Source organism: Heptranchias perlo, chromosome 14 (assembly GCF_035084215.1).
Source record: "Heptranchias perlo isolate sHepPer1 chromosome 14, sHepPer1.hap1, whole genome shotgun sequence".
Taxonomy (NCBI): Eukaryota; Metazoa; Chordata; class Chondrichthyes; order Hexanchiformes; family Hexanchidae; genus Heptranchias; species Heptranchias perlo.
This window is the reverse complement of record NC_090338.1, coordinates 71,912,837-71,935,795: the sequence shown is the minus strand read 5'-3', so window position 1 is coordinate 71,935,795 and position 22,959 is coordinate 71,912,837. Positions and strand designations below refer to the sequence as shown.

At 45.4% G+C, this 22,959-nt stretch overlaps 1 protein-coding gene across 4 annotated transcripts in view; it reads left to right on the top strand.

Annotated features, from left to right (window-relative positions):
* The window catches only part of LOC137332605 (ran-binding protein 17-like), a 686,121-nt gene that overhangs the window by 141,837 nt on the left and 521,325 nt on the right, over positions 1–22,959 (top strand). For 3 of the 4 annotated variants that reach the window (XM_067996561.1, XM_067996559.1, XM_067996563.1), the window contains 2 exons: positions 8,293–8,366; positions 10,644–10,763. In XM_067996561.1, the coding sequence (XP_067852662.1) occupies positions 8,293–8,366; positions 10,644–10,763 (194 nt within the window). The remainder of the gene's footprint in view (positions 1–8,292; positions 8,367–10,643; positions 10,764–22,959) is intronic. The other variant, XM_067996562.1, reaches the window with a different exon arrangement.

The window sequence follows — 22,959 nt, the reverse complement described above, 5'->3', positions numbered from 1 at the left end:
GTTGGGCCATGATCTACCAATGCTGGGCCATGATCTACCAATGCTGGGCCATGATCTACCAATGCTGGGCCATGATCTACCAATGCTGGGCCATGATCTACCAATGCTGGGCCATGATCTACCAATGCTGGGCCATGATCTACTAATGTTGGACTGTGATCGTTCAGGTGCCGGCAGCTCTCTGGTACCTCACCCAAGTGGCTATTTTTCACATGCGTGCCCAGACTGTGAGTGTTGGCAGACTCTTCAATAACGGAAGCCTGATTTTGTCCTCCCCCAAGGTCTTCACAGGCAAATTTTCCAATTGTAGTCACTGAATAAAAATCAGAACATGGGGCCATTACTGATTTTTTTTTTCTCTTTTTTTTCTTCGCCTGGGATCACTGAACTCCATTTTGGCATCGAAATTGCTACCCTTAACTGAGTAGAGGGTGAGAATCGAAAGATTGCACCTGTACAATTTTCCAAAATATTTTTTGCTCTGTTCAATGTAAATTATCCAGCATTAGTTAGTTAGTATCTGTCTAAATGGCTGATAATGGCAATAAACTTGTCAGAAAGTATCACTAGGTAGGTCCATATCTTTTTAAAAAGTCAGTATAACACGAATTTACAATCCAGTCAGGCCCTGAGCTGTTTCGCTGGTCATCACTGACAAATAGTGAGAGTATCAGCAGTTAATATAATTGTCAGAGCAGAAATTCTCAATCTCCAGAGTGATGTCAGAAATTGTTGGCATTTATTGAATTGAACTGAATTGAATTAAGTGCATCTGCATGAGTTCATTAACTAAAATGGTGAACATGAACAGTGGCTTCCAGCCATGACCAATGAAGCTTGTCTGGTGTCTGACTTGTCTGCACAGATGAAGAAGCACAGATCACATTTATCATGTTAAAAAAACAAGACCTTTCTGTGGCATTCTCAGCCCTAATTTTCAATTCCAACTGTTAGACTTTCATCTCTTTCCCAATACATCCTTACATGAATTAAGAATTTCAATTAAAGAGAAAGTGTATTCATTCAAATTGCGCCATACTTGTAAATTTTAAGGTGAGGCACCTATTCTCTTATTTTAGTCATGCCTTGTTTATGTGTTCAAAAACTGCTGTCTATCTCGGCTGGTGTGGGGGAGGTGTCGGTAGTATTCTAGTTAACCTCAATGTTGATTTGCTAGGAAGGGTTCACCCTTCCAGTCACTATCCCGTGACTCGGTTGAAAAGAAATGAGAGCAAGGTTGGGTTTGGTTAGTATTTCATGAATGATCGTCATACCTGCTGACACTCACTGTCTCGGCACACTCATGTGAACTAGGTAGTGCAGAGGTGCTGCTGCCAGTGGACTGGTCTCTCAGCAAGAGTCACTACCTTTCAGAAGAGAAAGGAGAGGCAAGTAAAAACCCTGCTGGGGAGCGACATCTGAGAGCAGTTGTATCTTTTTGGTGAATGTGTCACTCAAGGGCACTTTTATGATGACACTGAAGTAGAAATTAACACAAAAATACCAGCTTCTAGGCTCGCTGTGAGCAGATGTTTGAAAGGATTAAAATATACCAACAAAGGGAAACTCGAAGTATAAATGCCCCTTTGTAATATTCAGGCTCATGAGACAATTCAGATGAATACACCTTTTAAATTTTGGGTATGAATGATGTGCCAATTTATATGTTTTGAAATGAAACTTAATCTGTCTGTTCTCCTCTTGCATTAGTGTTGGAGTTGGTGCAAAAATTTTAACAATGCAAAGTCTCTATCCTCTGTCACTATCCTTCCACCCTCTGTGGCAGAAGATTGATTAATTGGCCAGTGTTTTTATGTATATTAGTGTAATAATTTGAGTAACAGTCCCTGACATTGCCAATTTTTAAAAAAAAATTTGCCTGTCAGTCTTGTCATAATTCTGCTCATTACTGATCAACACGGTATTCTGTACAGGAAAATATATACATCAATTACAAGTCTCTGTGATGTGTTTCAAGGTTTAGCCCTTCAGTAAAACATCAGTAATGACATTGGGGCCGATCACTGAGTGCAAGTAGTAGATTCTGGTCAAACAGAGTTTCCATGCTCTTTGTATTTAGATTTCCATCCCGAATTGTATACATCCAAGTAATCCAGAAAGTTACCCAGTTCGAGAAGTTCATGTACACACACAGACACAGGCATAGGTACCTTTCCTGGCATATTTTGTCCAACTAAACGATGCAGATTGTAACCCCTTAGGTGTGGTCTGCAATGCCCTGATGAATGGATATGTAGATGCAGGCCGAGGGAGAGACACTGGTCACCAAAGATCTACCCTCTTCCCCCCACCTGCCAGTACACTAATATAGGAGGAGCCCCTCCAAGCATAATTAACAGCCCAGAAGTCCTTGTACCTCTCCTCCTCACCCTTGTGCACACCCTCATCTAACTGCATCCCGATAACTCCTTTTCCAAGAAAGTAACCTTCGCCATCTCGAAGTTAAAATTGGTACCATGATCGCAGTGTGGGCTTTACCACTCTGAGCTCCTTTATATCCCTAATAGCGAAGGCAAAGCATCCACAATGCAATCATGTCTCCTTCCATAGCACATGACAGACAAATGACACATCGAAACATCGGAAAAGGAGGAGGCCATTCAGCCCCTCGAGCCTGTTCCGCCATTCGATTAGATCGTGGCTGATCTGTACCTCTTCTCCTTTCTTCCATATCCCATTATACTCTTACCCAACAAAAATCTTATCGATCTCAGTGTTGAAAATTTCATTTGATCCAACATCTACCCTTTTGGGGGAGAGAGTTCCAGATTTCCACTACTCTTTGTGTGAAAGAATGCTTCCTGATTTCACTCTTAAATGGCCTAGCTCTAATTTTAAGATTGTGCCCCCTTGTTCTTGATTCCTCCATCAGAGGAAATAGTTTCTCTGGTTGGTCACACATTGTACAGGTGTGTCCTGGTTGGTCACACATTGTACAGGTGTGTCCTGGTTGGTCACACATTGTACAGGTGTGTCCTGGTTGGTCACACATTGTACAGGTGTGTCCTGGTTGGTCACACATTGTACATGTGCATACTGGTTGGTCATACATTGTACAGGTATACATTGGATGGTCACATACCACATGGCTGGACGGAACATATCAGAATATGTTTTATGTATCCAGGTACGTAATCACTAAAAGCTAGTGCACAGGTACAGTGGATATCTACCCCTATCGAATCCCTTTATCATTTTAAACACATCGATCAGATCACCCCCTCAATCTTCTAAACTCCATGGAATATAAGCCAAGTTTATGCAACCCATCCACATAATTTATTTAGCCCTTTAAGTCCCGGTATCATTCTGGTGAATCTGCACTGCACCCCCTCTAAGGTGAACCTGAGGTGCAGTGCTCAGAATTGAACACAGTTCTCCAGATCTGACCAAGGTTTTGTACAACTGAAGCATAACATTCTCCCCTTTGTATTCCAACCCCTTAAAGATAAAGGCAAACATTCCATAAACCTATTGATTACATTTTATACCTGTGCACTAGCTTTTATTGATTTGTGTACCTGGGCACATAAAACATATTCTGATATGTTATTGTTCCTTCCAGCCGTGTGGTATGTGACCATCCAGTACACACCTGTACAATATATGACCAATCAGTACTCACATGTACAACATGTGACCAAACAGTAAACACCTGTACAATGTGTGACCAACCAGTACATACCTGTACAATGTGTGACCAACCAGTGTACACCTGTACAATATGTGACCAACTGATACACACCTGTACAATGTATGACCAACCAGTACTCACATGTACAATGCGTGACCAACCGGTACACACCTGTACAATATGTGACCAATCGATACACATCTGTACAATGACCAACCAATATACAGTTACATCAAGTTACAGTGAAACTACAGCATAGAAACAGGCCATTCGGCCCAGTGGTCTATGCCGGTGTTTATGCTCCACACGGGCCTCCTCCCTCCCTACGTCATCTAACCCTTTCAGCATACCCTTCTATTCCTTTTTCCCTCATGCTTATCTAGTTTCCCCTTGTAACAGCACGTTCCACATTCTTACCACCCTTTGGGGAAAGAAGTTTCTCCTGAATTCCTTATTGGATTGATTAGCGAGTATTTTATATTTATGACCTCTAGTTTTGGACTCCCGCACAAGTGTAAACATTTTCTCTACGTCTACCCTATCAAACCCTTTCATTACCTTAAAGACCTCAATCAGGTCACCCCTCAGTCTTCTCTTTTCTATGATGTGGAGATGCCGGTGATGGACTGGGGTGGACAAATGTAAGGAATCTTACAACACCAGGTTATAGTCCAACAAATTTATTTTAAAATCACAAGCTTTCGGAGATTATCCCCTTCGTCAGGTGAATGAGTGAAAGGTTCTCAAATCGCATATCTTATATTAGGCTGGGACACCATCACACCAATCAAAAGGTGTGGTTGGTGTTCAGACAGATTAGCCACGGAGAACAGTACGTCCCAGTACACTGAATATACATTCTTTCAGATTACACAGACAGAGAGAAAGAGACCCAAATGGCAGAGAGAGAGAGAATATTAAAAACAGATAACTTTTTTTTCCCTTGTTGGTGGGGTTACGTGGAGCGTGACATGAACCCAAGATCCCGGTTGAGGCTGCCCTCATGGGTGCGGAACTTGGCTATCAGTTTCTGCTCGACGATTTTGCGTTGTCGTGTGTCTCGAAGGCCGCCTTGGAGAACGCTTACCCGAAGATCGGTGGCTGAATGTCCTTGACTGCTAAAGTGTTCCCCGACTGGGAGGGAACCCTCCTGTCTGGCGATTGTTGCGTGGTGTCCGTTCATCCGTTGTCGCAGTGTCTGCATGGGGAAAAAAAGTTATCTTTTTAATATTCTCTCTCTCTCTCTCTCTCTCTCTCTCTGCCATTTGGGTCTCTTTGGGCCCGATTTTACCAGGGGTGCGGGTTCTCGGCGGGTGGGCCAGCGGGCACGTTGAAAACGCGCCCGGTGAAATTGTAGCAGGCAACACACTAATTGGATCCACTTACCTGCTCCTCCGGGTTCCCCACTGCTGATCTGCGCGTCGGGCGGGCTGCGCATGCGCAGTAAGATCTGTCAGCTGGAGGCGCTCTATTTAAAGGGGCAGTCCTCCACTGACAGATGCTGCCACAAACAGCAAAAACTACAGCATGGAGCAGCCCAGGGGGAAGGCTGCTCCCAGTTTAATGATGCCTCACCCCAGGTAACCCTAACTCTAATACAGATGGGGTGAGGAGGAGGGGGAGGACAGAGATCTTCCACCCGGCGGGCGGGAGGAAGCGGCCTGCCTCTGCCACCAAGAAGGCCTGGCTCGAGGTGGCAGAGGAGGTCACCAGCGCCACCAACATATCGCCCACCTGCATACAGTGCAGGAGGTGCTCCAATGACCTCAGTAGGTCAGCCACAGTGAGAACACGTAGTCTTTCCCCTACACTCCGTCTGCCACAACACTGCCCCCACCCCACATCTCCTTCGGCACTGCCAACGCTACTCTGTCACATCACCCCTCATACCCACTCAAACCTCATCCTCATCTTACCTGCACCTACTCACCTCGCGAGTACTCACCCCGCCACTACCACACAACCCAATCCTCATACAATCTCATGGCTCTATCCCATACTCACCCTCTCGTGCATCTCTCTCACGGCCAGCCTCACTCAACCTGCCACCACCTGTGCTGCAGCCACAGGGCATGCATCACATATGTGCAGTAGGCAGCGTAAGGCAAACGTGTCGTGAGCATGAAGGGGATGCACAAGGGTGTTTGAGGGTTTATCATGGTTCTTACTTCTATTGAATTAAAGAACAACTCACATCACACATTATATTGGCACCACTACTGCCATGTCTTCGCGAATCCTGTCCGGTTTGTGCAATAATGCCCGCTCCTGGGTATCACTATGAGGACCCACCACTGATGCCACCCAGTGTGTCACTGCAGAGTGGGTGTAGGTGTATTTGCAGGGCTCTTCTGCGCAGACGACTGAGAGACATCGGGGATGTCCCCGGTTGCAGCCTGGAAGGCTGTGGAGCAGAAGTTCGGGAGGGCAGTGGTGACTTTGACAGCGACAGGTAGGAAGATGGTGCACGGGCCAGCCAGGAGCAGCTCGGCATGAAAGAGGCTGCAGATGTCCACGGCTACATGTCGACTGACTCTGAGCCTCCGTGTGCACTGCTGCTCAGAGAGGTCCAGGAGGCTGAGCCTCGGTCTGTGGAACGTGTGGCGAGGGTAGTGCCCTCTGCGACGCATTTCTCTCTGCGGTAGCCCTCCCTCCTGCTGTACAGGTGGATGTGTCACAGCACTCTGTTGTGGAGCTCCACGTGTCAGAGGTGGACGGCGTGGATGGCGAGGCTGGTGATGCTGTTCGCCCTCCGAGGAGGTCATGACTGCAGCTACGGTGGCCCCCATCCGCAAGATGTACATCTGAGGGGGTCCGCAAGGTAGGTACATGTCTCAGGACCCCGGGGTAAGTGTGCAGGTTGGTGACTTCGACCATCAGGAGGAGGGTGGTGGAGGCCAAACTTTGTCCCAAGTGACAGAGTGGCCTCCTGCAATGGGTGAGAGTCTCCCCACCCCCGACCTGTCAAATGGACCTTTGCAGCTGCCACAGGCTGACAGCTGCAACACGTCCATTTCAACTGGGAGTGTTTCCCCCAGTGTGTGAAACAGTCCCATGTTTATCCAAAATCACACACAGTCCCTTAATCAGGTCAGTTAATGACCTGAAATAGCAAAGTAAATACTCTCAAGTGGCATCCCGCTGGCTTTAATTGCCTGCGGGATTCCCACCAGCGGGGGCTGCGCGCGCATGCCGGTGCGTCATCGGGGAACCCGGACGTGGGCGGGATCGAGGCGCGATCCGGTCCCGCACCTGGATTTCGGGATTTTCGGGGCCCCCCGCCGAGAACGCACCCGATAGCGGGTGCTAAAATCGGGCCCTTTCTCTCTGTCTGTGTAATCTGAAAGAATGTATATTCAGTGTACTGGGACGTACTGTTCTCCGTGGCTAATCTGTCTGAACACCAACGACACCTTTTGATTGGTGTGATGGTGTCCCAGCCTAATTTAAGACATGCGATTTGAGAACCTTTCACTCATTCACCTGACGAAGGGGATAATCTCCGAAAGCTTTTGATTTTAAAATAAATTTGTTGGACTATAACCTGGTGTTGTAAGATTCCTTACATTTCTCTTTTCTAGAGAGAAGAGCCCCAGCCTGTTCTGCCTCTCCAGATAAGTGTATCTTCTCAGTTCTGGTATCATCCTTGTGAATCTTTTTTGCACCCTTTCCAATACATCTACATCCTTTCTATAATACTGTGCACAGAACTCCTAGTGTGGTCTAACCAAGGTTCTATACTGGTTTAACATGACTTCTCTGCTTTTCAATTCTATCCCTCTAGAAATGAACCCCATTGCTTGATTTGTTCTTTTTATGGCCTTAATAACCTGCGTCGCTACTTTTAGTGATTTGTGTATCTGTACCCCTAGATCCCTTAGCTCCTCTATCCCATTTAGATTCTTATTATCCAAGTAGTATGTGGCCTCCTTATTCTTCCCACCAAAATGCACTACCTCATACTTAATCTATATTGAAATTCATTTGCCAATTACATACCCATTCTGCAAGTTTATTAATATTGTCCCGCATCTTGACGCATTCTTCCTTTGTATTAACTACACCGCCCAATTTGGTGCCGTCGCCAAATTTTGAAATTGTATTTCCGATTCCCGAATTGTTAATGTAAATTGTGAACAACAGTGGTCCCAGCACTGATCCCTGTGGAACACCACTTCACACCTTTTGCCAGTACACACCTGTACAATGTGTGGCTAACCATTGCACATATGTACCTCGTGTGACCAACCATACTCACCTGTACATTATGTGACCAACCAGTACACACCTATACATTGTGTGACCAACCAGTATACACCTATACAATGTGTGACCAACCAGTACACATCTGTATAATGTGTGACCAACCAGTACACATCTGTATAATGTGTGACCAACCAGTACACATCTGTATAATGTGTGACCAATCAGTACACACTTGTATAATATGTGGTTATTTTCTGTTCTTATGTCACTGTGGAAAGTGTAGTAAATAGTCTTTTATTTTCTTGGTACATTGTTACTGGGTAGCTAATGTCCAAATCTAGAAGTTTGTACATATAATCATTCTTACTGAGTGGTATATCAGTTTTAATTCCCGTTCCTTGACATTATCTTCCATTTTTAATATCTTACAGTATTACTGGATATGTCGACCTTGCAACTATTTTTTGATCTCTATCATTGCATTCCTCCTTCACTTTCTCCACTGGTAAGTCTTGTTGCATAAATTTGGCTGTAATCTCTGAAACATATTGTATAGCTTAGTTAACATAATAGCTTCACTAAGCAGCATTTAATTACCTCTGGGACATAGGTTTGAATCCAGCCCACACTGCTGGGATGAATGTTTCCTCTGCATGTTGGCCATAAAGGGCCCTATGTAAAATGAGTTTGGACTGTCTCAATCCAGTTCCATTGGACAAAACCACCTCGAGCTTGACACTAAAATGGCACTCTCACTCAGAGAGGCCACAGGATGAAACATCTCACACTGGTGCAGTGGAGATTGTTTTCTGAGTTGGAGCTGAGGCACACTAGAATCATAGAATGGTTACAGCATAGAAGGAGGCCATCCAGCCCGTTGAGTCCATGCCAGCTGTCTGCAAGAGCAATCCAGCTAGTCCCACTCCCCGCCCTTTCCCTGTAGCCCTGTAAATTTTTTCCCTTCAAGTACTTATCCAATTCCCTTTAAGTACTTATCCAATTCCCTTTTGAAAGCCACGATTGAATTTGCCTCCACCACCTCCTCAGGCAGTGCATTCCAGATCATAACCACTCGCTGTGTAAAAATATTTTTCTTCATGTCGCCTTTGGTTCTTTTGCCAATCATCTTAAATCTATGTCCTCTGGGTCTTGACCCTTCCGCCAATGGGAACAGTTTCTCTCTATCTACTCTGTCCAGACCTTTTGTGATTTTGAATACCTCTATCAAATCTCCTCTCAACCTTCTCTGCTCGAAGGCAAACAACCCCAACTTCTCCAGTCTAATTAAAGCAGACGGAGCTTTACTCTTCATCTAACCTGACCTGGGAGTGCTTGATGCTGATACTGGTTACCCGGAATGGAACATGTTCTGCTCCCCAACATTAAAATTGACAAAAAGAAAAGTTTTGGGGGGATAAACCTTGTGAAGGGTACACGCATTTGTTGCTTTTAATTTTCAAAGCCATGAAATCGTATTCTATTCTAAAGACAGGATAGGTGTTTAAATTCCACTGAACTAACTATCATGTTGTCTTTTACACAAGTGCGAATGACCAGTTGGTCGGTCACTGGTCACTCAGTTATTCATGAGTTATAACACCCTGCTCTCACATTCATTAAAAATGGTAACTTGCTGTTGGATTTCTTGTTTTTGTCAGTTAAGTTTAGTAAGTTTTCATATTACTCAGTCAGACTGTGATTTTTTATTAAGAGTAGTAGCAAATGTACCCTTTGACACTTAATTGCTTCGGCGAAATATCCTAATTTTCCCCAGGCAGCCAAGCTGAGGGTCAGTTTCTCTCACCCCTAAAAGAAAACTGCAGCGGAATGAGTTAGTAATTTTGTCCATGCAGTAAATCTGCTGTTTGTTTTAGTACAGCTTCCATCAGGCATGGTTGGAGCCTTCTTTCACAAAGAACAGGACTCCAGGCTGTTCTAATGACTACAGACACCCAAGGAATAGTGTTTATTGGGTGTCTGGAGCAGAGCAGCTTCCATCTACTCTCATCTCTGCCAGGAATAATGCAAAAGTAAATTGTGTACAGTTATGTCCTGATTGGCCTGTCCTTTCCTTGAACCCTCCCCTCCCCTATGGTAGTCTTATACAACTGATGCTTGGAACTATGGGAAAACTTGAGAGGAACACCTTGCATTTATTTAGCACCTCATAACCAATTCATTACTTTTGATGTTCAGTTACGTAGGCAATCAAGGTGGCCATTTTGCACACAGCAAGTTCCCACAAACAGCAAATTAGATGAATGATGTGTTAATCTGGTTTGATGGTGTTCGTTGAGGGAGAAATGTTGGCTAGGGCAGTGGTTCTATAAAGCGGAAAAGTGGAATTTGATTCCTGTTAGCAGTGGTATTATTGATATTAAGGTCATAGTAGCGATGTGAATGGCAATCTCTGCGTACATCAACTATGAACAAGCATTTTCTAATCTTGCTATTGTTTAGTTCAGTGGAGGTCTTGAATTCCTGTGTGGATCGATATGCAGCTCATTATTATGGCATGGGAAAGCTGATGATAAATTGATTGTAAATGATCACAGACTGAATGCATGCTTAAAGATTTGGTTTTGCCGAGTAAATTGCACCAAAGTAAATGGAAGCTTAGTTGAAGAATTTCATTGTAGAATTTGATTGTAAATGAGCTCAATTGTGCTAACAAATTAATTGACATCCAATTGCTCCAAGAGCAACACACATAGGGAAAGTGTTTACTTTCTTTGTTGAAATTTATTCTTATGTTTCATCACATTGCACCATTATTTTCTAGGTACTTTCCTGCTTAGCCCAGCTTGCTTCAGTGAGGAGGTCACTGTTTAGTAACACAGAACGAGCAACATTCCTTACTCGCCTCATGAAAGGGGTTCAGAGAATACTTGAAAATCCTCAGGTATTGACTCAAGAAGTCTGGTTACCACATATTTTTAAGATGTAGTTTTAATGAACTTTTAAATGCTTTGAAAGATTGCTATTGGAGAATTGGGTCTTGAATCCAATTGATTAAAGATTTGAGGTAAAGTTTAACCGACAGTCATGAGTTGTATCAACCTTACCGCCAATGGGCCCACCATCTTGGAACCGTGTTGGTGCAATTGGACTGCAGCAATACCTTCCCTTCCCAGATAATCTGACCCTAATCCATCACAAACATAACAGTTTAATTAATCAAATTACTGCAATCAGACTGATCCCTAAGATCAGTGATGTAGAATTTTAAAATGTAATAAAAATGATCAAAAGTGGGGAACTGCCCTTGGTGACAATATCAGTACAATTAAAAAAGTAAAAAGATTATTTATGAGGTGTTGCTGCTTTGAGCGAGTTTTGGAAGACAGTCACCTCAATACCGAGGAAGAAAATATCTATCAATGGAAGGCAAATACTTCTGTTTCTAAGAATTTCCTTCCAAAATTCTAACCACCCAAACCCTGGACAGATAAGAAATGTATTGGTTCAAAAGAATTGGCTTAGAATTTAACTTGAACTTTTTCAGAGACCAAAAGTGGTGATTTTTCAATGGGTGATTCATGACACGTGAGAAATTGGGATGTTGCTTCACTTTGTTAAGTAGTATATCTTTCATGTTTCTTACATGATGCAGAGGGGAGATTAAACAGGCTAATTGAATTTGTTCTGCTGTGCTAGACCCAGGAATTGGACCTCAGTGTTAGCTGTTTTTCAAAGCCCTGTTTACTGTTTAAATTCTGTGATGGAACTTACCTTAAACTAAGTAAAATTTGAGTTGATGGATCTCTAATGGGTTGAAGAATATTGGTTTCAACCCATGTTACTGAATTAAGGACACTCCAGTGAAAAACGTCCCAGCTTCTCTAGCCTTTTAATAGGCTTTACAGGATAAACACAGAAAATGCTGGAAATGCACAGCATCAGAAGATTAACATTTTAGGTGGGATCCTTCATCGGAACTGAACTATGAATTTACAGCATTTTCAGCTTTTATTTCAGATTTTCAGCGTTTTTTTTCACCAAGTTCTGGTATTATTCTTGTGAAACATTTTTGCACCTTCTCCAATGTCTCCATATCATTTTTATAATATGGAGACCAGAACTGTGCACTGTACCACAAATGTGGTCTAACCAAGGTTCTAAACAAGTTCAACATAACTTCTCTGCTTTTCAATTCTATCCCTCCAGAAATGAACCCCAGTGCTTGGTTTGTCTTTTTTATGGCCTTATTAAGCTGCGTCGCTACTTTTAGTGATTTCAGTATCTGTATCCCCAGATCCCATCGTTCCTCTACCCCATTTAGACTCTTATTATCCAAGCAATATGTGGCCCCCTTATTCTTCCCACCAAAATGCATCACCTCACACTTATCTATATTGAAATTCATTTGCCAATTACACGCCCATTCTGCAAGTTTGTAAATGTTTTCTTGCATGTTAACGCATTCTTCCTTTGTATTAACTATTACAGATTGTATTCCAGCACAATCTGTAACCTCATGGCCCGGCATATTCCTCACTCTACCGTTACCAACAAGCCAGGGGATCAACCCTGGTTCAATGAGGAGTGTAGAAGAGCATTCCAGGAGCAGCACCAGGCGTACCTAAAAATGAGGTGCCAACCTGGTGAAGCTACAACTCAGGACTACATACTGCTAAATAGCGGAAGCAACATGCTATAGACTGAGCTAAGCGATTCCACAACCAATGGATCAGATCCAAGCTCTGCAGTCCTGCCATATCCAGTCGTGAATGGTGGTGGACAATTAAACAACTAACGGGAGGAGGAGGCTCTGTGAACATCCCCATCCTCAATGATGGCAGAGTCCAGCACGAGTGCAAAAGACAAGGCTGAAGCGTTTGCAACCATCTTCAGCCAGAAGTGCTGAGTGGATGATCCATCTCGGCCTCCTCCCGATATCCCCACCATCACAGAAGCCAGTCTTCAGCCAATTCGATTCACTCCATGTGATATCAAGAAACGGCTGAGTGCACTGGATATAGAAAGGCTATGGGCCCTGACAACATCCCGGCTGTAGTGCTGAAGTCTTGTGCTCCAGAACTAGCTGCGCCTCTAGCCAAACTGTTCCAGTACAGCTATAACACTGGCATCTGCCCGACTATGTGGAAAATTGCCCAGGTATGTCCTGTCCACAAAAAGCAGGACAAATCCAATCCGGCCAATTACCGCCCCATCAGTCCACTCTCAATCATCAGCAAAGTGATGGAAGGTGTCATCGACGGTGCTATCAAGTGGCACTTACTCACCAATAACCTGCTCACCGATGCTCAATTTGGGTTCCGCCAGGACCACTCGGCCTCAGACCTCATTACAGCCTTGGTCCAAACATGGACAAAAGAGCTGAATTCCAGAGGTGAGGTGAGAGTGACTGCCCTTGACATCAAGGCAGCATTTGACCAAGTGTGGCATCAAGGAGCCCGAGTAAAATTGAAGTCAATGGGAATCAGGGGGAAAACTCTCCAATGGCTGGAGTCATACCTAACACAAAGGAAGATGGTAGTGGTTGTTGGAGGCCAATCATCTCAGCCCCAGGACATTGCTGCAGGAGTTCCTCAGGGCAGCTTCATCAATGACCTTCCCTCCATCATAAGGTGAGTAATGGGGATGTTCACTGATGATTGCACATTTCCATTCGCAACCCCTCAGATAATGAAGCAGTCCGTGCCTGCATGCAGCAAGACCTGGACTACATCCAGGCTTGGGCTGATAACTGTCAAGTAACATTCGTGCCAGATAAGTGCCAGGCAATGACCATCTCCAACAAGAGAGAGTCTAACCACCTCCCTTTGACATTCAACGGCATTACCATCACTGAATCCCCCACCATCAACATCCTGGGGGTCACCATTGACCAGAAACTTAACTGGACCAGCCATATTAATACTATGGCTACAAGAGCAGGTCAGAGGCTGGGTATTCTGCGGCGAGTGACTCACCTCCTGACTCCCCAAAGCCTTTCCACCATCTACAAGGCACAAGTCAGGAGTGTGATGGAATACTCTCCACTTGCCAGGATGAGTGCAGCTCCAACAACACTCGAGAAGCTCGACACCATCCAGGACAAAGCAGCCGGCTTGATTGGCACCCCATCCTCCACCCTAAACATTCACTCCCTTCACCACCGGCGGACTGTGGCTGCAGTGTGTACCATCCACAGGATGCACTGCAGCAACTTGCCAAGGCTTCTTCGACAGCACCTCCCAAACCCACAACCTCTACCACCTAGAAGGACAAGGGCAGCAGGCAAACGGGAACCACACCACCTGCACGTTCCCCTCCGAATCACTCACCATCCCGACTTGAAAATATATCGCCGTTCCATCATCGTCGCTGGGTCAAAATCCTGGAACTCCCTTCCTAACAGCACAGTGGGAGAATCTTCACCACACGGACTGCAGCGGTTCAAGAAGGCGGCTCACCACCACCTTCTCAAGGGCAATTAGGGATGGGCAATAAATGCTGGCCTTGCCAGCGACGCCCACATCCCATGAACAAATTAAAAAAAAACAATTTTGTGTCATCTGCAAATTTTGAAATTGTACTTCCGATTCCCGAGTCCAAATCGTTGATGTGAATATCAGTGGTCCCACCACCAATCCCTGTGGAACACCAGTTCCCACCTTCATCCAGTCTGAGTAGCTACCCTTATTCCCTTCTTTCTGTTTTCTGTTTTGTAGCCAGCTTGCTATCCATTCTCTACCTGTCCCCTGACTCCACATGCTCTGAGCTTAGTCATAAGTCTGCAATGTGGTACCTTATCGGAGGCCTTTTGAAAATCCAAATATATTACATCTACTGCATTATCCTTGTCTACTCTTTCTGTTACTTCTTCAAAGAATTCAATAAGGTTGGTCAAGCATGACTTTCCCTTCTGAAATCTGTGCTGACTACTGTTTATTATGTTTTTGTTTTCTCGATGTTTTTCTATTACATCTTTGAGTAAAAATTCCATTATCTTTGCTACCACCGATGTTAAGCGGACTTATTCTATCTCCCTTTTTAAATATAGGAATAACATTCGCTGTCCACCAGTCCTCTGGCACTATTCCCTTTTCTAATGAATTTTTATATAAATGTAATAGTGCCTCTGCTATCTCCTCCCTAACTTCTTTTAATATGCGCGGATGCAATCCATTCGGACCAGGGGTTTTATCCTCTTTACGTTTGATTAGTTTATTAATTATCTCCCTCCTTTCTCTCTTGAATGTCATTATACCTTTTTTTTGACCCCCTCTTCTAATGTCATGTCCACCTTGTTGCTCGCTGACCGACATTGGCTCCTGGTCCGGGAATGCCTTGATTTTAAAATTCTCATCCTTGTTTTCAAATCTCTCCATGGCCTCGCCCTTACCTATCTTTGTAACCTCCTCCAGCCCTACAACCCTCCGTGATCTCTGCGCTCCTCCAATTCTTCCCCCTTGTGCATCCTCGATTTCCATTACTCCACCGTTGCCTATGCCGTAAGCTCTGGCATTCCCTTCCTGAACCTCCCCGCCTCTCTACCTCTCTAAGACACTCCTTAAAACCTACCTCTTCACCTGTCCTAATATCTCTTTGTATGGTTCGGTGTCAAATTTTGTTTAAAAACGCTCCTGTGAAGCGCCTTGGGACATTTTACTACGTTAAAGGCGCTATACAAATGCAAGTTGTTGTTAGTCTCCCTTGTAAATACTGAAGCAAAGTAACTTGTCAATATTTCTGCCATTTCGCTGTCATTACCTGTGAGTTTATCTTGTGCATCCCTTAGTGGCCCTGTCCCTATCCTGATTTTTCTTTTGTTATTTATGTGTCTGTGGAATACTTTACTGTTTCTTTTTATATTCCTTGATAATTTAGTTTTGCAGTTCCTCTTTGATTTCCTAATTTTTTTTTGACGTCCTTCCTAACCTCTTCGTATTCCCTTTTGTCATCCTCTCCTTTATTGCCTATGTACTTAGATTGTACCTTTTTTTAACGTTTCAATTTTACCCTTACTTCCTTATTCATCCATGATGTTTTATTATTGGCTAGTTTGTTCTTGTTTTTTAGCAGAATATATTTCTCCTGAACGCTATTGATCACCGTTTTAAATATTTCCCACTGCTGTTTTATCTCTCTGTCTGTCAAAATGTTTTTCCAGTTTATCTTCTGCAATTCCATTCTTATCCCCTCACTATTAGCTTTTCTCCAATCTATTACTTTGATTTTTGTCTTACTTATGTCTTTCTCAGTCATTATTTTAAACCTTATTATGTTATGATTGCTATTGGCTAGATGTTCCCCATCACTTACTTCTCTTATCTGCTCTGGTTCATTTCCCATTACTAGATCCAGCAGTGATTTCTCTCTCGTTGTGCTTCTCACATACTGAGTAAGAAAGGAGTCCTGTACACACTGTAAAAACTCCATTTCCCTTTCCACTTTTCCTACCTCTTCTTGACAGTTTAATTGGGGATAGTTGAAATCTCCCTTGATTATTATGTGATTTTTTTCTTTTACTCATTTCATAGATTTGCCGACATATTTCACCCTCCACTTCTCTTCCCCTGTTAGGTGGTCTGTAGAATATACCTATTAATGTGATTGTTATCCTTCTTATCCTTTGTCTCAATCCATATGGATTCTGTTTCTGCCTTAAAATTACTTGTGTCCCTTTTTTCTATTGCCACTATGTTGTCTCTAATTAGTACAGCTATTCCACTCCCCCTTCTCCTTTCCTTCTCCTTTCTAAATACATTATATCCTGCAATATTTAACTGACAGTCCTGTTCTTTATGTAGCCATGTTTCAGTAGTCCCTACTACATCTAGCTCCTCGCTATCAATTAACCCCCATCATTTTTATTTCCAATGTCTGTCTAACTCACACATACTGTATTTCTTGGAGAAACTTCAGACTTTTAACCAGGTGTTTGGTTAGCTCCTCATACAGAAAGAGAAGGCAATTGTTTTCACCTTGATTCAGTTAGCACTTTAGCCTCTGAGTCAGAAAGTCTTGGGTTCAAGCCCTACGTCAGAGACTCGAGCACATAATCTAGGCTGACATTCAGTGCAGTACTGAGAGACTGCGGCACTGTCGGTAGTGCCATCCTTTGGATGAGATGTTAATCCGAGGCTTCGAATGCCCTCTCGGTGGATGTAAAAGATCCAGTGGCACTATTCAAAGAAGGGTAGGGGAGTTCTCCTGCTGTTCTGGCCAACATTTATCCCTCAACCAACACCACCAAAACAGATTATCTGGTCATTTATCTCATTGCTGTTTTTAGATCTTGCTGTGTGCAAATTGGCACATTTGCCTACATTACAACAATGACAACTCTTCAAAAATTATTCATTGGCAGTGAAGTGATTTGGGACAGCCTGGGATTGTGAAAGGTGCTATATAAATGCAAGTTCTTTTTTTGTTCCGAACCAATTATTTTTTACACGAGGACTTGAAGTTTATGTGTTTATTTTTGACTCCCTTTGCCAAACAGGAATTTCTAATTTAGCTTTTTAAGACTACAGCTGTATTAAATGTACCAGCATTACATAAGATCAAATGGCTGTAATGTTTGCATCATGCTCTTTACTACTTGAAATACAGTACTATCCTCAAGAGCTTGTAGGGAGACTTCTCTTGCAATGAGGATCATTTAGAATGAATTCCATTCTTAAGTATGATAGGAACATAGGAACAGGAGTAGGCTGTTTAGCCCATAGATCCTGTTCCGCCATTCTATTAGATCATGGTAGAACTCCCATCTACCTGCCTTTGTTCCGTTACCCTTAACACCCTTGCCTAACAAGTCTATCAATTTCAGTTTTAAAATTTTCAATTGACCCAGCATCCACAGCTTTTTGGGGGAGAGAATTCCAGATTTCCACTACCCTTTGTGTGAAGAAGTTCTTCCTGACATCACACAACGAGTTGACAACCAGCATATAGTTGGAAATAAGTTGGAAAGGTATGATCCCTCGCCCAAAATTGTACAACTTGCATCAGGTATGAAAAAATAGTTTAAAAATACGAGACAGATTTCTGGTACTGTCCTCACTTCCCAATCCACCTCTGTCGGCAAATTGTCTTACGCCATTTCCGCCATCTGCAATATTATCCCAGTACATCTTCTCTCCCTTCTCCGGAGGGACCGTTGTATTTGTGATGTCCTCATCCATTCTTCCATCACACTCACTATTCTTTACTGTTCCCCAGCATTTTCCCAGGTGGCTGTGGCAGATGACAGCTGTCCAATATAGCAAATTACACTGATTATTCAGTGCAAACTCCTCTATATTGGGGAAACCAAATACTGATTGGGTGATTGCTTTGCACAGCTCCATTCTTACTGCAAGCATTGCTCTTTCTTTCCCATAGCTCATCATTTCAACTTTCTTCCCATTTTTCCTCTGGGTTTTCCCCCTTTGGCTTCCTATACTTCTGCAACCAAGCTCAATTAAAATTCCAGAAACATAACTCAGCTTCCTCTGGTCTCAGTATTGACTTCTGTGACTTCAAAAACTGCCGTTCCATTTTCCTGTCAATTTCCCCCAATCACTTTCCAGTGTTCCCTTCCATTTTGGAACTGTTTCACTCATCTTTTTTTCCCTTTTACAGCCTGACTGAGAGGAGCTTTGTTTGCAGGCTATTTGTGATAGTACTCATAAACTTTAACTCCTCTTTTCCCCTTGCCCCTTTGTTTTAGTCAGCCGCTGAAAGAGATTTGATGGCCTGTTATATTCCAGCTGTTTAGAGACATCTGGAAAAAAAAAAATTTGTATCAGCTCTGCATGCCAACAGCCACGTTTTAGGGGATGAGTTTGTGTTTGCTGAGAAGCACGTGTAGACCATGCAGAGTTGTGTGCTCAAGGCTGTTGAGTGAGAGAAAGACCTGTGTGTTATAATGGTATGAATCTCTGAAGGTCCACGACCGGTTCTACAAGGCGATTTCAAAATCAAATAGAGTGTTTGGATATATTGCCAATATGATCAAATATTTAAAAAAAAATCTGTACTGTCTTTGTATAAAGCGTTGATTAGGCCTCATTTAGAATTGTGTGTTCAGTTTCAGTCTCCACACTTGGTAGGTGATATAGGAGCCCTGGTTTAGAGAAGGGCCACTAGATTGATACCTGGTTAGTTACCACAATAGGCTTAGAGAGTTGGGCCTTTTTACTCTGGAACACCATAGACTTTGAGGAGATTTGATTAGCAGCAGAACTCTGGTAAGAGTGGTATTGGAGGAACGGGGAAGGGAGCGAAATGGATGGCATTGAAGGGAGAGGAGAAGGGGATAAATGGATGGCAATGACAGGGAATTGGATGTCAATTAAGTGGAAGGTGCAATGAAGGGGGGAGGGAAGGGCGAAATGGATTGCAATAATATAGAATGTACAGCACAGAAACAGACCATTCGGCCCAACGGGTCCATGCTGGTGTTTATGCTCCAGACGAGCCTCCTCCCTTCCTGCTTCATCTAACCCTATCAGCACATCCTTTTATTCCTTTCTCCCTCATGTGTTTATCTAACTTCCCCTTAAATGCAACTATGCTAGTCGCCTCAACTACTCCATGTGGTAGTGAGTTCCACATTCTAACCACTCTCTGGGTAAAGAAGTTTCTCCTGAATTCCCTATTGGATTTATTAGTGACTATCTTATATTTATGGCCCCTAGTTCTGGTCTCCCCCGCAAATTGAAATATCTTCTCTACGTCGACCCTATCAAACCCTTTCATAATCTTAAAGACCTTTGTCAGGTCACCCCTCAGTCTATTTTCTAGAGCGAAGAGTCCCAGCTTGTTCAATCTTTCCTGATTGGCGTAACTTCTCAGTTCTGGTATCATCCTAGTAAATCTATTTGCGGATTCTCCAGTACCTCTATATCCTTTTTATAATATGGACACCAGAACTGTTCACAACACTCCAAGTGTGGTCTAACCAAGATTATATACAAGTTTAACATAACTTCTCTGCTTTTCAATTCTATCCCTCTAGAAATGAACCCTAGTTGCTTGGTTTGCTTTTTTTTAGGGCTTTATTAACCTGCGTCGCAACTTTTAATGATTTGTGTTTCTGTACCCCCAGATCCCTCAGCTCCTCTACCCCATTTAGACTCTTATTACTCAAGCAGCATCTGGACCCCTAATTCTTCCGACAATATGTAATACCTCACACTTATCGTATGACGAGGAAGGGGAAAATGGATGGCAATGGAGGGGAGAGGGAAATGGATGGCAATGACGGGGAGAAGGAAGGGGAAATGGATGGCAATGACGGGGAGAGAGAAGGGGAAATGGATGGCAATGACGGGGAGAAGGAAGAATGCAAAAGCTGGGAATAACACTTTGGGGTGGAGAGGTGTGCCACCATTAAATGGGAGGGAGCGAAAAAGCAGAGCCAGCACTAAATGAAGAGGAAGAAGAGGTCCAGCTTGAACTGAGAGGGTTGAAGAATGCCAATGAACTGAGGTGGTGGGTTGGGGGGGTGGTGGTGGTAGAGTACCAACATGAAGTGAGGAGGTAGAGTTCCAGCTTGAACTGAGGGAGGGCAGAGTGCCAGCTTGAACTGAGGGAGGGCAGAGGGACAGCTTGAAGTGAGGGAGGGCAGAGCGACAGCTTGAAGTGAGGGAGGGCAGAGCGACAGCTTGAAGTGAGGGAGGGCAGAGCGACAGCTTGAAGTGAGGGAGGGCAGAGGGACAGCTTGAAGTGAGGGAGGGCAGAGTGACAGCTTGAAGTGAGAGAAGGCAGAGCGACAGCTTGAAGTGAGGGAGGGCAGAGCGACAGCTTGAAGTGAGGGAGGGCAGAGTGCCAGCTTGAACTGAGGGAGGGCAGAGGGACAGCTTGAAGTGAGGGAGGGCAGAGCGACAGCTTGAAGTGAGGGTGGGCAGAGCGACAGCTTGAACTGATGGAGGGCAGAGCGACAGCTTGAACTGATGGAGGGCAGAGCGACAGCTTGAAGTGAGGGAGGGCAGAGCGACAGCTTGAAGTGAGGGAGGGCAGAGCGACAGCTTGAAGTGAAGGAGGGCAGAGCGACAGCTTGAAGTGAAGGAGGGCAGAGCGACAGCTTGAAGTGAAGGAGGGCAGAGCGACAGCTTGAACTGATGGAGGGCAGAGCGACAGCTTGAAGTGAGGGAGGGCAGGGCGACAGCTTGAAGTGAAGGAGGGCAGAGCGACAGCTTGAAGTGAAGGAGGGCAGAGCGACAGCTTGAAGTGAGGGAGGGCAGAGCGACAGCTTGAAGTGAGGGAGGGCAGGGCGACAGCTTGAAGTGAGGGAGGGCAGAGCGACAGCTTGAAGTGAGGGAGGGCAGAGCGACAGCTTGAAGTGAGGGAAGGCAGAGCGACAGCTTGAAGTGAAGGAGGGCAGAGTGACAGCTTGAAGTGAGGGAGGGCAGAGCGACAGCTTGAAGTGAGGGAGGGCAGAGCGACAGCTTGAAGTGAAGGAGGGCAGAGCGACAGCTTGAAGTGAGGGAGGGCAGAGCGACAGCTTGAAGTGAGGGAGGGCAGAGCGACAGCTTGAAGTGAAGGAGGGCAGGGCGACAGCTTGAAGTGAGGGAGGGCAGAGCGACAGCTTGAAGTGAGGGAGGGCAGAGCGACAGCTTGAAGTGAGGGAGGGCAGAGCGACAGCTTGAAGTGAGGGAGGGCAGAGCGACAGCTTGAAGTGAGGGAGAGCAGGGCGACAGCTTGAAGTGAGGGAGGGCAGAGCGACAGCTTGAAGTGAGGGAGGGCAGGGTGACAGCTTGAACTGATGGAGGGCAGAGCGACAGCTTGAAGTGAGGGAGGGCAGAGGGACAGCTTGAAGTGAGGGAGGGCAGAGTGACAGCTTGAAGTGAGGGAAGGCAGAGCGACAGCTTGAAGTGAGGGAGGGCAGAGCGACAGCTTGAAGTGAGGGAGGGCAGAGTGCCAGCTTGAACTGAGGGAGGGCAGAGGGACAGCTTGAAGTGAGGGAGGGCAGAGCGACAGCTTGAAGTGAGGGAGGGCAGAGCGACAGCTTGAAGTGAGGGAGGGCAGGGCGACAGCTTGAAGTGAAGGAGGGCAGAGCGACAGCTTGAAGTGAGGGAGGGCAGAGCGACAGCTTGAAGTGAGGGAGGGCAGAGCGACAGCTTGAAGTGAGGGAGGGCAGAGCGACAGCTTGAACTGATGGAGGGCAGAGCGACAGCTTGAACTGATGGAGGGCAGAGCGACAGCTTGAACTGATGGAGGGCAGAGCGACAGCTTGAACTGATGGAGGGCAGAGCGACAGCTTGAAGTGAAGGAGGGCAGAGCGACAGCTTGAAGTGAGGGAGGGCAGAGCGACAGCTTGAAGTGAGGGTGGGCAGAGCGACAGCTTGAAGTGAGGGAGGGCAGGGCGACAGCTTGAAGTGAAGGAGGGCAGAGCGACAGCTTGAAGTGAGGGAGGGCAGAGCGACAGCTTGAAGTGAGGGAGGGCAGGGCGACAGCTTGAAGTGAGGGAGGGCAGAGCGACAGCTTGAAGTGAGGGAGGGCAGAGCGACAGCTTGAAGTGAAGGAGGGCAGGGCGACAGCTTGAAGTGAGGGAGGGCAGAGCGACAGCTTGAAGTGAGGGAGGGCAGAGCGACAGCTTGAAGTGAGGGAGGGCAGAGCGACAGCTTGAAGTGAGGGAGGGCAGAGCGACAGCTTGAAGTGAGGGAGGGCAGGGCGACAGCTTGAAGTGAGGGAGGGCAGAGCGACAGCTTGAAGTGAGGGAGGGCAGGGTGACAGCTTGAACTGATGGAGGGCAGAGCGACAGCTTGAAGTGAGGGAGGGCAGAGGGACAGCTTGAAGTGAGGGAAGGCAGAGCGACAGCTTGAAGTGAGGGAGGGCAGAGCGACAGCTTGAAGTGAGGGAGGGCAGAGTGCCAGCTTGAACTGAGGGAGGGCAGAGGGACAGCTTGAAGTGAGGGAGGGCAGAGCGACAGCTTGAAGTGAGGGAGGGCAGAGCGACAGCTTGAAGTGAGGGAGGGCAGAGCGACAGCTTGAAGTGAGGGAGGGCAGAGCGACAGCTTGAAGTGAGGGAGGGCAGAGCGACAGCTTGAACTGATGGAGGGCAGAGCGACAGCTTGAACTGATGGAGGGCAGAGCGACAGCTTGAACTGATGGAGGGCAGAGCGACAGCTTGAACTGATGGAGGGCAGAGCGACAGCTTGA